The sequence below is a fragment of the Molothrus aeneus genome, chromosome 14 (assembly GCF_037042795.1).
Source record: "Molothrus aeneus isolate 106 chromosome 14, BPBGC_Maene_1.0, whole genome shotgun sequence".
NCBI classification, from domain to species: domain Eukaryota; kingdom Metazoa; phylum Chordata; class Aves; order Passeriformes; family Icteridae; genus Molothrus; species Molothrus aeneus.
Window position 1 is genome coordinate 4218994 of NC_089659.1, and position 15202 is coordinate 4234195.

The following is a 15202-nucleotide window of genomic DNA, read 5'->3' on the forward strand; positions in this document are numbered from 1 at the left end:
ATCGAGGTCTTAGAGAAGGAGCGGATCTGTTCTTGTCACTTCCAGCGTGCACAGATGGCTGGAAGCGTCCAAAAATAGCTGTTTAATGCTGAGGGGTAGTGACAGAGGTCAGCCCGCTAAGATAAATACAGAATTCTTATTTCTGGGCTCCAAGATGAGTTGTCTCACTCTTTAACAAAGAACGTGCAGCTTCTGCTGCAGGTCAGTTGTTCATATCCATGCAAATGTGAAAAAAGGGGTTTCTTAGTAGTCGCTGAACAGTCTGAAGCTTCTACAGAGAAAGGCTTTGCTCCATGGGATACTTTATTATTCTCATCTCTACAAGCTCCAGTGAGGAATGTTACAAAAGATAAACACAGCCATTGTTCCCAAAGGTTCCCTGGGCTGGCTGCCCAGGTGAAAGGGCTGCAGCAGTTCAGTGGTGTGGGAATGATCAGCATGGTGTGGTTTGGAGTTGGTGGTATTTTTATTTGGTTTTTAATTAAAACACAATTAATAACCCCAGTCGGGGCATGGTAGTTAAAGGGTCTTTTGGAAAGTAAAGGGAATTCTGTGCATATATTTTGGATGACCTTGAGATAGTCTGTGAGGATGAGATTGTCTATCAGCGGTGGCCTGCTGCTTCCTTTGCTCAGGGTGCACATCTGATAAGAGAGATTTAGTCCATCTGAAGCTCTGGGAGGAGGCTTTTTCAGCATTTATATATATTTTTGCTGCTAAAACAGATGCAGCCATATATATATATAGATATATATATACACACACATATATAGGGCTGCATCTGTTTTAGCAGCAAAATTCAGAAGAAAACAGTATGAACATCCATTTTCACTTCATCAATTTTACAGAGATACAATGCTGACAGTTTACTGGAGTTACTTTTTCTCACTTCTGCATTGAACTGTAGCAGAACTTTATTTGAGACTGTTTCAGTAAAATACCTAAATGTTTCTTTTAAATATCTGTGGTTATTAATATATAACCAAGTAGAGTTTATCTAACTTCTACTCTGGATCACCTTGTCTCTCAAATTGCCTGACATGATTCTGCCTATTTTAGGTGGAATTTTTGACCAGAGGGAAACGTTTTCAGACACATCTCTCAAATAAGAAATTTGTTTCTATAAAGACATTTTTCTCCAAATTTCAAAAAGTTTATTTTTGTGACTAATTAAAAAAAAAAAGGAAAAAAGGAAAACTTGAGAACAGACAAACATTAAGAAAACCAGACAAATTTCAGAGGTAACACATGCTCCTTATGACACTCTAAGATTTCAGATACAACACAGGGATTCAGGCTCTGGTAACAGGACTTATCCCAGCTCACTGAGGCTGTATGTGGGATGAGCAGTGAGGTACTGCAATTGTTCAGACCCTCATCTACCAGAAATTAACAGCAATTCTATAAAGTCACAGTAGCTGTGGGGGGAGGAAAAAAGGAACTTGCAGGGAACTGGGAGCACAATGCTACTTGCCAACATCACAGAGATACTTTGGAGTTCTTTGGGCAGTTCTCCTCCCCATCCCATCTTCTCTGCCAAGAAGGGTAAAGAGGTGCCACTGCCTCGTGTGAAGCAGGCAAAAAACTACTGTTATCAGGCCATTGTCCCAGTTTTGGAGCCTCTGCACAGAAATCTAAGAAGATGTAAACAGAGCATCCCATGTTTTCTCTGGATAAGCATTCCATAGAAAGGACTGGGCACAGAGGCAGCAAAGCCCAAGGAACCCCTCTCTCCAACACAGCAAACAGCACTTTTTTGGTAACAGGGTCCCTTTTACCCCTTGACCACAGAAAGGGAAATGCAGATGTGTGTGTGGGGCAGCACAGGGACACTGGTCATGGCCTGCCCACCCTCTGTTCTGGGCAGCAGCAGCACCCAGGCCAGCTCTGCTGCTGCCCAGGACCATCTCCCCACTGCAGCAGTGCCAGGGTGTTCTGAGTGCCTGCCCAGATGAAGGGTCTCAGGCTGGTTTTGCAGCTCCTGCTGAGGCCAGCACTGCTCCAGCCGGGTCGCTGACTGCCTCCAAGCTGTCCCTGTGGAAGCTAGCTTGTGTTTTTCTACATTACAGGGCAGCAGCAAAAGCAAGACTACAGTGTAGACGTACCTTGTATCTCTCAGACCCCAAGCGCAACTTTATTTAGACAGACAAAAAAAAAAATGCAAGTAGGTAAATAAAAACCAAATTTTCTGGGTGATTTTGGAGAGAGCTGCCTCGAGGGTCCGTGTTTCCTCACATGCACTCAACTAGGATACCTTCACTTTGCCTTTCTCGGGAGCTGCTTCATGGATGAGTGGCTGCTCATCGCCGTTCACCGACAGCATCCTCTTCTCGGGCGGCAGCTCCTCGGGCTGCCGGGCGATCAGCAGGCGGCAGGTGAGCAGGATCCCAAACACCAGGGCGTGGGCATAACGCTTCAGGGGGTCCCCCACGAGCTGGTGGAAGAAGAGCACGGCCAGCACCAGGAGGAGGAGCAGGAAGTTGGCCACGTCCTTGGGGCGACCGGGCACCAGTGTCATGACAATGCCACACGCCACTTCCAGGGCGCCGATGCTCTTGCGGAGGAGGATGGAGCTGACTCCCATCTTCTTGAGCATGGGCAGGGCCCGCACGTAGCTTTTGTATGCTCGTTTCTGGAACCAAGCAGCCAAGGACATCATGTGAGAAAGTGAAGGCAAAGGTGACTTCCATTGAAACAGATTGATGTGCAACATGACCTAAAAATTATTTCAATTGTCACAGACCCCTCTGGCACAATACCCAACCTGTAAAGCTTCTGTTTGGGGGTATATTAAACCATCAATCTGCAATTTCCCCTTTCTATGCTTTTGTCTCCTCGCTGGAAAACAGTTCTGCAACTTCTCATCCATCTTTAGAACTACGACCAGGCCAGGTGTACCTTACCCTGAAATCTGAGGTTCTGATTGCTGGAATTAGCCATGCAGAACCCTGTTATTAAAACAAACAAACAAACAAACAAACAAACAAACAAACCGCTTTCTAAGGGTACCTTGTGCTTTAAAATTTACTAATACACCCAATCCCTGCATAGCCAAAGCACAGCAAGTAAATACAAGTCTCTTTCTACTCCAAAGCAACTTACAATATTCCAAAGCAACTTACAGTAGTTCTGGGCAGTGCAGGCTTAGGGTGGGACTAAACATCAAAGCTGAGATTCACCAGTCCTATCCTGTGCTTACATACCTTTATGATCCTTTCTTTCCTCAGGTGAAAGCAAGCTGACATTTGACATTTTTGCTCCCTGGTTTATGCTGGATTTAGAAGCAGTGTAAGCTGCAAGACTCAGCCTGCTTACACAGCTGCCTTATTCTTTTGAGGGAAAAATAACCTTTGTCCTTACACAAGTCCAGGTTCTTGCATTTGAACTTTAGGTGCTGGTGGCCTCACTGTTTTGTTTGGGTTCTTTTCTCTTTTTGTTTTGCAATCGAGTATTTCCTTTGTATATATATATATTTTTAATAAGGCTCCTATATTCAGTGTGAGACACTGAAATTATTTCCACTTATACTTGAGTATAATATCCCTGAAGACATTCTTGCCATTGTGTTTTCAGTGTGAGGGCAATGGAAGCCAAATCTCAGTTACAGGATTGTTCAGCTCTCACAGGCACTGACCAGACTGTGGATTTACTTCCATACAATTATGGAAACCTACATTACAGGCATACAGAACTTTCCCACGTCTCCATAGATTTTGTTGCTTCCTTCTGAGAGGAACTGATGCTTCACAGGTGGTTAAAAAATATCCAGCATTGTCATTTTGGCTACAAAATAACTGAAGATCTCATGACATTTACTCCAAGTGTTTGCATTGTAAGGATGTATTTTAAACCATCAGTGACTAAAACTTCAGAGCAGAGTATTTTTAAACAGTTGTGAAAAATTCAACATTTTTAAGAAGTGTACTATAAGCATGTCTGGTATTTTAGCATTTTATTAGGCAAGCTAATGTGTTTTCTGCCAAATGAAAAACTACAAATTTGGTGCTTTAGGTAGATAACAGAGATTCTTTGTTTGCTGGGGCAAAAAGCCATCCTCATGGATTAGCAAGGTCAGGTTTTTCCTGTCTGCATGACCTGACAGACCACCATAGGATGCAGCCCAGCAAAGGCAGGAGAGCCTAATGAGCCATGAATATGTAACATGAATATGAAGAATAATGGTGCTGTGTAATGTCTGCTTTATAAAACCAGAGCTCATTCCTACCTGTAGGCCTGACTCTTGATAAAGCAGAAGGGGACACAGAAGTGAAATATTTTACAGGGCAAGCATTTTGCAACGCTCCTAAAGTCTCTGTGCTTTTTTTTTTTTTTTTTCCCTGTAGCAGAAGCTTAAGAGCTTTGTTTTCTAGGGGTTTTACCTCATGTGTCTCTTGCTCATGAGTTACTTCTTGGGGATTTTCCTCTGTGAGATCCCTGTGCTGGGCTGCAGACTAGGCACTGCAATTCAGATGTTATTTGAGTGCTAAGGAAAAGCAGCTGGGCAGGTGGAGCAAAGGGAGAGGACAGAATGTGCTGGAAACTTCCAGCACTATTTTTTTAAGGGCACAAAAATTATAGTAATCTTTTCAACCACCACAATAAATAACTGGGAAAGGGGGTGGAGGGGAGCAGGAGAATAAATAAACACAGATGAGGAAGCAAAATGTGGCAGCCAGTCCCTCACCTGCCTGCAGCTCCCAGAGCTCTGCAGCAGGGCTGGCCCTGAGCAGAGAGGAGCATAAACCAGTTCACAGGTAAGAAATGCACACAGTGACTTCTCCATCCTCTCTTCACCCCTTTCCTCTGAGGCAAGGGGGGGACAGGCTCATTTCCCAGGCCAAAGAGAATAATAAGAAGACTATTAATAATACCTTCCTCTTCCAGCTAAGAATCTCAACGCATTTCACAATCATTAATTAATCCCTGCACAAGTCTGGTGAGGTAAGGACAGCCAGTGTCATTATCCTTGCTTTAAAGCATGGAATTTTGAGGATGAACATCTGCCAGAGCAGGCATCTGCTTTTCCCACCCCCATCCAGTGGATAGGTTTCCCCTCGGGGATCAGCTGTCCCTGCTGTGTGTCTGGCACTCCTGCAGGCCTTGTTTTTGCAGCCCCTTGTGTCCCCATCTCCTGCAGGCTGTGTGTGCTGTGCCACCCCATCCTTGCCTCCCCTCCCCATCCTTATCCACCAGAGGTTTCTCCGTGGATGGGCTCAGCCGGAGCCAGGCAAGGGCTGCCAGGATATCCTGGGCACTGCGTTTTATTGGCTTCTCTCCATGTCTATCAAGTAATGAGTCAGATCAGCTTCTTCCCCCTCCTGGCCCTCGCTCGGGGTTCCAGGGCAGTCACCCCCTGCGTCCCCCCTGCTCCTGCTGCAAGGCGGGAGAGCCCTAGAGCACCTCCCTGCGTGCTGCCCGACTTACCATCTCATTGTAGGCATCCCTGCTGAGCCGGGGGGTCAGCTTGATCGTCCCCATAAAGACGAAGAAGAGCCCCAGGGCCACCGAGAGGGCGACAATGGTGATGGTCCTGGGAGATGCCATAGAGCCGCGGGGATCCGCTCCTAGCGAGGCCTTGTGGCTCTGGCTGGCAGCCCGGGCGGGAGGGAGTCCGTCACCATTGAAGGCTGTAGGAATAAAGCTGCAGAGGCAGGAGGATGACAGCGGGAGGGGATTCAGCCTCCTCCACTCAGCAACCCCTGGGTCCTAAAGCCCTGCAGCCAGAGCCAGGCAGCTCCAGCACTGGAGCGTGAGAGGAACTCATCCTCTTGTTTCCTTGCGTGCTCCGCAAATCGCCCACAGAAAGCCGAAATGGAGTCAGTTCTAGGGATGTGGGATGGCAGCCAAAGGCAGAGCACAGTCATTCCTTAGTGGGAAAATGAGGACATGCTAGCAGAGGGCACAGGAGTAACGTGCTGTGGAGGAGAAGGGGACAGGGGTCTCTTGTACACAGAGAACATTCAGTTTCAGATATTGAGATGCTCACACATAGTAAACAACATATTGCTTCATTTATTTGCACCAGGAAAGAAAAAGGAATGCTTTATCCCCGTGGCTCTCCTGGAACCTGACGCTCAAAAGGGAAGATGAGGCCACTTGTGTCACCCTGATAAAACCTATCCTGTATGTTTTCAGCTATTCAGAGGCTAGTGGAAAGGTTTATGATCCTCTGGTACTTTCTGATTTAAAGTCATTGTCTCCCCTGCAATTAATGCAACAAATTTCCTTTTGACCAAAACCTAGTAGAAATCTATTCAGATCTCACAGTGAGAAAGCAAGGTATAATTACACGGAACAGAACTGCTGGAATATTGCATCCTTTGGCATAAAATGAAAACAAGAGGCTGCAACAGTGTGTAAAAACCTATACTCATGGGATAGTGCAAAAGTGACACTTTCTATGCCTGTCAGATGTAGTAACTCTTAAATCCTAAACACGTGTATTTTGACCCCCATGCCTTGAGAACTGATTGCTGTTATTATTCAAAGCTGAGGTCTGGAATTAAAAGTCTGAAAAATACAGGCAACTCTCCCAGTTTCCTTGGGAGTTTATCAGCCTTGATTCCAAACATTCTGGGACTCACACAACATAAGGGAACTTGGCTCACTCAGACTCCCCTCCCCATTACGGCAGCTCCATCTCTGGAAGAGCTGGAAAAATAAAACAATATTGTAAGCAGGACAGGAGACATACAAAACAGAAGAAAAAATTTAATTAGCTGTACCAGAACATCCTGAAGAGGAAAACTATTGCAGCTGACATTTTCTCAGGGCACTTCATATTTAGGCATCAGGAATCATTAGTGGAGAAGGGGGAGGCAGATGTGAAAAGAGAGACACTGAAATCTGTTCTCTTTATTTTGTTTTATAGAAAATCTCATTGTCAAAGCTGGTGCCTCCCCTGGGCAGGGTCCCCAGCAAAGGAATCCCTGGGCTTTCATACTCTTCCAGCCTAAATCTCCCACAACAGCTCTGACCAGTGGAAAATTTGAGTCTGGTGTCTCATTGTTCATTGGTTTGTGCAGAGTCTGTGGGTGAGAAGTCAGGGCTGGAAGTCCCGTGTCCTTTGTTAGACACAAGGTCAGCACCCATTCTCGGCTCCTTGCCTGGGCTCCGGCGATTTCCCACTATCCAGGGCACAACTTGCAGCTGGAACACCGAGCTACAGATTCCTCAACACAGGGAGAGAGTCTTGTCTCGGCTGCTTTAACCAGCAGCCCAAGGTTTGCAGGGGAAGGAAGGGTGATGAAATGCTACAGAGAACCTTTTCACCCCAGAAATCCAAGTAGTTCTTTACAGAACAGTGTTGCTAGGCAACCCAAAGTAAGAGAAAAACCAAAATTATTTATTTTTATACAACTTCACAGAAAATAAGTTAAAATCCTAATTGTCTCTTCAGGACAGGAGGAGGTTGCTTCCCAAGCTCTCAGAGCTCATTTCTGCCTCCTTGTCAGCGGGTGAACAGCAGCACCAGCTCACAATGAACAGTGTGAGGAAACATGTCAAAAGGAATAGCCATCACGGGGGCAAATGGCTCCCCTGCCAGCTTCTTCCGTGGGTCAGGTGGGCAGCACAGCCTGTGGAAAGCAAAGAGCATCCTTTAGACCAGCAGCAGAAGCCTTCCCACCACTGGTATCACAATCCAAGGGGACCCACAAAGGAGGTATCATGTGTTTGACTAACATCCCTCAGAATCTGCAGCTGACACTGGCTGAGGAGTGGAACCATCAATACTGAATCCCCAAGCAGCTCTGAAAACCTCAGGGACAAGCTGAACAGTCAGTGGCAAGTCAGACACTCATTTTTCAGTTGTGCACTGCCCTTATGGCTACCTGCAGACAGATTTATCACCTGGGTGTACCCCAGCTAAAGGCTGAGCAGATAAAGCTACATGATTAACTCCTAAGCAGGTGACAAATCCCCTTGGCTTCACCTTCTTGGCAAGGGGCCACCCTTCCTGCAGCGAACCCCATGGACTCTGCATCTCACACCCAGATGTGCTTTTTTTTCAGAGGGATGCACAATGTGCCATGTTTGAATTATTTTCTATTCCTCACTGATGCCTTGTCTGGACTTAACAGGGAGATCAAGAGAGAGGAGGAGAGTGCTCACTCGAGGAAGTTCCTCATGGCTTCCCCCTCTGGCTTGCAGGAGATGTAGAGCAGCCTGCGGATGGCCCTGCAGTTCCGGATGGCCCGAACGACCCTGTAGTCTGCAAAAACAAACAGCCTGCTTTCCCTCCACCCCCCTGAGCTCTGCAGCAGGAATGACTGCACAGCACCACAGAACTGTCAGAAATGCGTATTTTCCCATGTTCTGTCTCAGGTGAAGTCTCTCAGGAGACCACGGGTGTGACCCACACTGCTGACAGCTTAGCCAGGTCAGCAGGCAGGGCAGAGCAATGGGAGAAGTCCCTCTGCTTCCCATGACAGAAAAAATGTTAATTAAGCAAAGACGTATAAAACCTTCCACACACACTTGTGAGAGTGCATCTGGGCACCACGACCAGTGTGTGACTTCCCAGTACACACTCCAGGGGAGACCACTGAGACAGATTGAGGGCTGGGTTATTCAGCCTGGGGAAAAGAAGGTAAGCAAGGATCCATTTACTATCTTCATGGGGGACCTCATGGGGCATTACAGATAAGTGAGAATCTTCTCAGAGGGGCATGAGAAGAGGATGAGAAGCAATAGATGTATGGCAGCAAGGGAAAATCCTGATTAAATATATTAGGGAAAACATTTTCAGGAGAGGGGATACACCCTTGGAGAAATTCAATCCTCAGCTAGGCTTTATATCCCTATGCAACCTCACACAACTCTGAAGTTGGCCTTGCTATAGTTGGGAGATTACACTACAAACCTCCAGAGGTCCCTTCTCTCTTAAATAATTGTGTGAGCCTGTGAAAGATGGAAAAAGGATTAGAGCTAAAGAGAAAGCATGAAGGCACTGAATACAGCAGACTTAGGGAATTTAGCTGCTGTCAGTAACAAGAAACAAGAGACTAAACAAGGGAAGTGTTTGGAGTCAGTATAAGAGGTCTCACAGAACTTGTTCAAAGCTCTCTGTTTACAAGATGAAAATAAATAGCATTTTCTCTCACGTAGGCCAGCCCGAGAAGGGTTCACCACAGCAACAAGCGGTCGGGCATCCTCCCACGATGCCAGGAGCTGTGGTAACACAGCCTCTGCCTTTCCACTGTGAAACTCACAGTTTGAGATCCCTGTGAAACAAAAAAGCAACCACATGAACTGAGTCTCACCAAGAGTTGAGTATAACATGATATTCACACACCCTTTGCTGTGTGAAGGTAACTGGTTAGGGTCCCTCTGCTCACTTCTACTCCGATTCTTCAGCATTTAGTTTGAAACTTTTTGCCACAGCTAGTCTGAACTCACCATTGAATGTTGCATTCCACTCAGCATCCTCTATTGCCTTCTCCACCACCTCGACACCAATAACCTTGGACACTTGGTGAGCCAGAGAGAGACCAATTGTGCCTGGAAACAGGGGAAACAAAAATACTCCACACATTCATGCTCAAGAAACAGGTGAGGATCAGCTGTGGAATGCAAAGCTCTGGGAGCCCAGGACCCCACCTGTTCCACAGCAGATGTCAAGGAGGACAGTGTCCCCAGCAGCCTGGCAGAGCTCCCCCACTGCCTGGTACAGAACTTCTGCTCCAGCCGTGTTGACCTGGAAGAAGGCGTCTGGAGAGATGTGGAACCTGAGGCCGAGCAGTTCCTCGAAGATGTGCGGTGCTCCTTGGAGGAGCTGGTACGGGGACTGCTCGTGGGAGCAGTGTGTCATGGTGCTGCCAGAGCACACAAAAAACAGCTGTGACAAGGCAGCAGAGAGGAGCTGGTTTCCATTCCTATGGGCTGCAGATGGTTCTTCCCCTCATCAACTTATATTTCATGTGAGCCTTTCAACAAGATTAAAGCATTTGGATTCTTTGTAAGGGATCTGTGACTTGCACAGCCTAAACTTCATTATAAGGATCAAAATTACTTAGCAGAAGGCAGAATTCCTCACGTCTATTCCCCAGTTTTGCTGCTAATGTGATTTACTGTTTTGGGATAGTCACTGGAATTTTTTTCTTTAAGTTTCCCAGACTCATAATTCCCATGAGGTAGAGCCATAGTGTGTTCAAGTAAGTCTAGAAAAATAAAAGATGGGACCATCTTAAAGCCACATCTTCAAGAGGGATGCAAACATCTGTCATTCTCTTCCAGCACTCCCTGAACTGGTGGTATTTGAATTTGGCCAGAAAGGGCAGACCAAGGAGGTGGCTTTGTTTCCACTCATTTTCCCTGTCGAGGCACTTACCTCTCTTGGAAATAAAGTGAAGTCAAGGCACAGACTGCTCCAGGCCCACAGGTGAAGAACTCCTTCAGCAATGCTTTCTGAGTAGCCAGCGCCTCCTGTCAAGAGTGAGAAAGGAAAAGCTCTCTCTTTGGGTACCCTGATTACACCCCTCTCCCCAGCAACACAGCCAGCAGGTTCAGCTCAGCTGGATGTGCCTCCTGCCCTGTCCCCAAGGTGCTCACCTGGCCCAGCTGCTGGGGGTGGAAGGTGATGATGGCCATGGTGTGGCCACAGCGGGTGGTACGAACCACGAGCTCTCGCCAGTGCCCACCTTTGTGGAAGAGGATGCAGGGGTCCAGGGGGGAGTGACAGATGAACTCCTCATAGCACTGAGGGGAGGGGAAATGGCACCTTTAGCACCATGAAGACAACTTCCCTGCTCTTAGCCCCCCAAACAGGCAGCCTTTCCAACACTGTGGTCTGCTTTTTCTGTTTGATTTCAATACACTGGCTGAATGCTCCTTCCAGGCTCTTGAAAGACAACACATTTTAATAATTTCAATTTGCAATTCTTATGTATTTTAATAGATTGGCAGGAATTCATTGTCACTTAGACAATGTGACAATTAACTTCATTACTCAGGATGCATTATGAGCCGCAATATTGACATGTGAGTTTTTATAAATGTATTTATCCACCAACTACAATCAGGCATGAAAATTTTCAGAACATTAAAATGGACTTGAAAACACAGCATCATTAAAATTACAGTGTTCTCCACAGTAAGAGTTATTACAGTCTCTCTATTCCACAGTGAAGGGACAGACATGACATTTATTTACCTGGGCTACTTGTTTATGTTTTGAGGGTATGTTCTCCAAATGGTTGGCTTTCACACAGACAATATTCCTTTCTGTAGAGAGATGGACAGGAATATAATTGCTCTGGTTCAGGGCACGTAAACCACTGTAGCATCTGAAATGATAAACTGTGGAGAGTCCTTTCCCCATTTCCACAGCCCTTCCAGCAGTTTTCTCTGAGTTTCTTGTCCTGCACTGACCTCTGCCAGTTCCTACATACAACCCCACAGTTTTGGGGTTCCCATCTGGTCCTTGGTTCACAGAGAAAGTTGATTTGTTTCGGTAGCCATTAATGATGGGCTGAGGGAGAAAAGAAGGAAAAGCAAAGCCTTGGATTAAAAGAAAAAGCAATGAAGGAAAGCTAAACCCCAGCCTGGTTATTCTGTTGCCAACATGTGAAGGTGTATGTGAATGGGCAAAACACAGAAACAGAGCTTGTGCACCAGAACCCCAGTACTGCCCCTTGGGGACAAGAAGTGGCTCTCTGTGAACAATGGTGACAGGTTTAACAGGGAGGCCTTAGGCACAAAAAAAGGGTTCCTAAGCACTGGGCTAATTTCACTCTTGGGCAGTCACAAGCTGCAAAGCACAAGTTAGCAAGGACTGACTCAGACACACTCTGCAAGCAAATTATGCCCCTCATGAGACTCTTAAGCTGTTGAGTGAAAGACTGTTCATGGCTCAGAGGGAAGAGCATTCCCACAGGACACTCACCGAAGGGACTACAGGCTGCAGAGGACAGCAGAGCCCACCAGGTTTCTGTGCATCTATGCCCAGCTCCTCAAGATGAGATGCCAGTGTCTGCAAAATCTTCCTCTGGCTTTCATACTTTACCTGCAGAGGAGTTCTAAGGCAGAAACACTCTCACAGGACCACACGATGGTGGGCAGCACTCCATCAACCCACCTCTGAGGAGTCCAACAGGAGGAAAAACTGCAAGTGAAAATATAGCCCCAGAGGAACTCTGCCCTCTTCATAACAACAGCTGCTTGGAGAAACAGGAAGAGTGAAAAATCCTGTGTCTATGATCCCCAAATGCTGGCCTGGAACACTTTGACCTGAAGCCCAGTGAAGCAGAGCAGTCCCACAGAGGACGGGATCACTGTGCATCCTCTGTACTACCTGGAACCCCCCAGTTCTATCCTTAACAACAGCTAGATTAAAGCAGCAGTAAATGAGGTCTGGGCAGTTTGCAGCATTAAGATGTTAAGGAATACTGCTCAAGGGGATAGGAGGGACAGTTGGGGCAACACAACAGAGAAAAGTCTGTATAAACACATCTTACCTGTAGCTGCTCTTGGTAGGGAAGTCTCCACAGCGGTGTCACTGCATTTGCTAACCTGGAAAGCACAAGGCAGTGCCCAGAGCTACTTGAGTCCTCATTCCTATGGCATAACATCCCTGTCAGCCACTTTATGGGCAGCACTGTTCTGGTGTGGGCTCTGCACCAGGCTGTGAACACCCAGACTGCCAGGGAACTACAGTGGAATGCACAGTTTATGTGTAGCAAGAGGGAACTTCAAACTGCCCATTCTCACTGACCCAGCTACTCACACAGAAGTAGTTTAGAGATAAAACCTCAGAACTTGCCACTACTCATATCCAAAGCAGAACAAGCAAGAACGAAACACATAAAAACTGATTTAAAAAAAAAAAAACAAACCACACACATAGACCCTAAAAAGACCCCCAAAATAGAGGTGAGGCTGATATTATTCAAGCACTCATAACTGATTCTCTGAGGCCATAGGGATCACCACTTTGCAGCTGGATAAGTTGCAGCTATTGCTTACCTACGATTTTTCGAGCTGCTTCCAGAGCACCCAGGGCCAACTACTCTGAGGTCCAGGACAGCAAATCAAATGGACTATCATTTTGCTTGCCAATAGGGCAACTTATCCTTTCCTCTCAGAACTCCTTTCCTCCTATCCTCCTTTCCTCTCAGAACTTTTCGTTTGTCTTCTCCACTATCCCCTCCCCAGGCCAGACTCCAGGCAAACGAGCCGAGCCCTGGCTCTAATATTCCTATCGGGTCAACCCACCACGTTCACAGCCGTAGGCGCTCGCTGCTTTGAAAGAACGCTTGGATATTTTCAAAAAGCCATACCTCTCCTCCCAGGAAGATTCTGGCAGGCTGCAGCTCACCCTGGCCTTTTCCTTCCGTGCCCACGGTGTCGCTGTGGTTGTCACCGGGCAGCGCAGGGCGAGCGGCGGCGGGCGGAGGCGGCAGCGCGGCGGCCTCAAAACGCAGCACAGAGCCATGGAGAGGGCGAGAGGCTGCTGGGGAGCCGGCCCCGCTCTGGCAGCGATAGGGACCCGCTCCGGGCAGCGATAGGGACCCGCTGCGGCACTGACAGGAACCCGCTCCGGGCAGCGACAGGAACTCGTTCCGGGCAGCGACAGGGACCCGCTCCGGGCAGCGATAGGGACCCGCTGCGGCACTGACAGGAACCCGCTCCGGCACTGACAGGGACCCGCTCCGGGTAGCGACAGGAACTCGCTCCGGGCAGCGACAGGGACCCGCTCCGGCCGCGGCACCGGCGGAAGGGGCGCGGTGAGAGCCCCGGGCCCAGCCCCGGCGCTGGGAGGGAGGGCCGAGCGTTCAGCCCCTGGGCTGCTCGGACACGGGAAGCAAAGTGTCACAGCAGCTGCGTGGCCGTTGTGAAAAACGCCAATCGTTTTTAGAATTTTAAAAGTTTAATGGTAAAAAAATGGTTGTAAAAATAGTAGTATAATTAGAGCAATAAAAATTTGGGCAATTGGGATTAGGACAATACGAGACAATAAAAACAAAGAGTTACGGACAGTCCGGGTACCTCTTTCTGGGCAAAATAAGCCCGAAAAAGGACACCCATTAACAGAGGATTAACCCGTAAAAGCAATAGCCTGTTGCATATTCATACATCTCATACATAATGCATAACTTCCATTTAAACAAAGGATTCTGTCTGGTCAGTGTCAACTTCTCCCTCTTAATCCTAATCATGACGTCTTCAGAGCTGAGCGAGGCAGGAAAAGTTCATTTCTTCTGATAAGGGAGCAATTCTTTTTCTCTGAAAGAGAAAAAATTAAATTATTTTTCTCTGAAAGATTTAACTGTCCTGTGGCTGCAATCTCGGTGCGACTACCTTATTCCTCTCTTTAGAAAAAGTATCTTACATAGCATAGTTTCTATTTTAACATCATGTTATAACCTAAAACTATATTTAACACACTACTTAAGAAAATTAATACAGAACAACTTTCTAACATAACACATATAATATGCATTTTAATATTTGTGAAAAGCCAATCATAAAATATGCATTTTTCACAGCCATGCTGAGCTGGCATGAGACAGACTGAAGGCTCAGTGCCACCTGCCACCGAACCTGTCCGATGGGGTACTCAGGATGGTGGTGTAGCTGCCGTGTCACTGCATGTTGGGTACATGAGGTTTATATGGACAGGAGTGCGAGAACAGCCTCTCCCAGCCAACCCAGGCCCTGCCTCCAGCAGCTGCTTGGGGAAAAGCCGGGAGCATGGTCCCATGCTCACTTCATCTCTCCATCATGAAATATTTTCAGCGCTGGAGATTTTCCGAGTCAGGCGTGGCTTATTTGTTTAGGGACCCCAAGAGTTCTCTTGTCCAAGTGTTTACCTGTCACCCTTTGATGTCACCTAAAATTCCTGCTGCCACACATCCTTTGGCCGAGGGGCTCACCCACCCTTGCTACCATTTGGGTGAATTGATCTTCTGTGAACCTGGCTGCTCCGGTTTCCCCCAATAGCTGTAGAGCCTGGCCCTCTCCCCGCCCGGCCCCGGTCCTGCTCCCGGTCCCGCTCCCGGTCCCGTCCCGGTGGGGCTGGAGCAGGGCCGCGGGTCCTCCACTCCACAAGGGGGCGCCACACGCTTCGGGCCCGCTGCATGCCTGGGGCGGTGCTCGCCGCGCTTGGCCACGCCCCATGGGCGGGGCCTGTGCCTCATAGCCGCGCCCACCGTGGACGGTGTCAGCTGGGACGCGCTGTCCGCAGTAGCCGCGCCCTCACCAC

General features: G+C 47.7%; 2 protein-coding genes across 3 annotated transcripts; both read right to left on the bottom strand.

Moving 5' to 3' along the window:
• Positions 1-285: 285 nt before the first annotated feature.
• On the bottom strand, positions 286-5755 carry TMEM35A (transmembrane protein 35A). Its single transcript, XM_066559692.1, has 2 exons — positions 5425-5755; positions 286-2632 (listed from the first exon to the last, which is right to left on the bottom strand). Exons 1-2 carry the CDS (start codon positions 5542-5544, stop codon positions 2246-2248), a joined length of 507 nt encoding a protein of 168 aa, XP_066415789.1. The 5' UTR covers positions 5545-5755; the 3' UTR covers positions 286-2245.
• Positions 5756-6691: 936 nt separating this feature from the next.
• On the bottom strand, positions 6692-13576 carry TRMT2B (tRNA methyltransferase 2 homolog B). Of its 2 annotated transcripts, XM_066559717.1 has the most exons (13): positions 13278-13576; positions 12456-12510; positions 11885-12004; positions 11371-11470; positions 11153-11223; positions 10552-10698; positions 10331-10425; positions 9601-9815; positions 9400-9501; positions 9105-9224; positions 8864-8901; positions 8113-8212; positions 7466-7577 (listed from the first exon to the last, which is right to left on the bottom strand). In XM_066559717.1, exons 1-12 carry the CDS (start codon positions 13430-13432, stop codon positions 8126-8128), a joined length of 1305 nt encoding a protein of 434 aa, XP_066415814.1. In that variant the 5' UTR covers positions 13433-13576; the 3' UTR covers positions 7466-7577; positions 8113-8125. The 2 variants fall into 2 exon arrangements, with proteins under 2 accessions (XP_066415813.1, XP_066415814.1); XM_066559716.1 differs by lacking the exon at positions 8864-8901 and having other exon boundaries at positions 6692-7577; positions 13278-13572.
• Positions 13577-15202: the final 1626 nt, after the last annotated feature.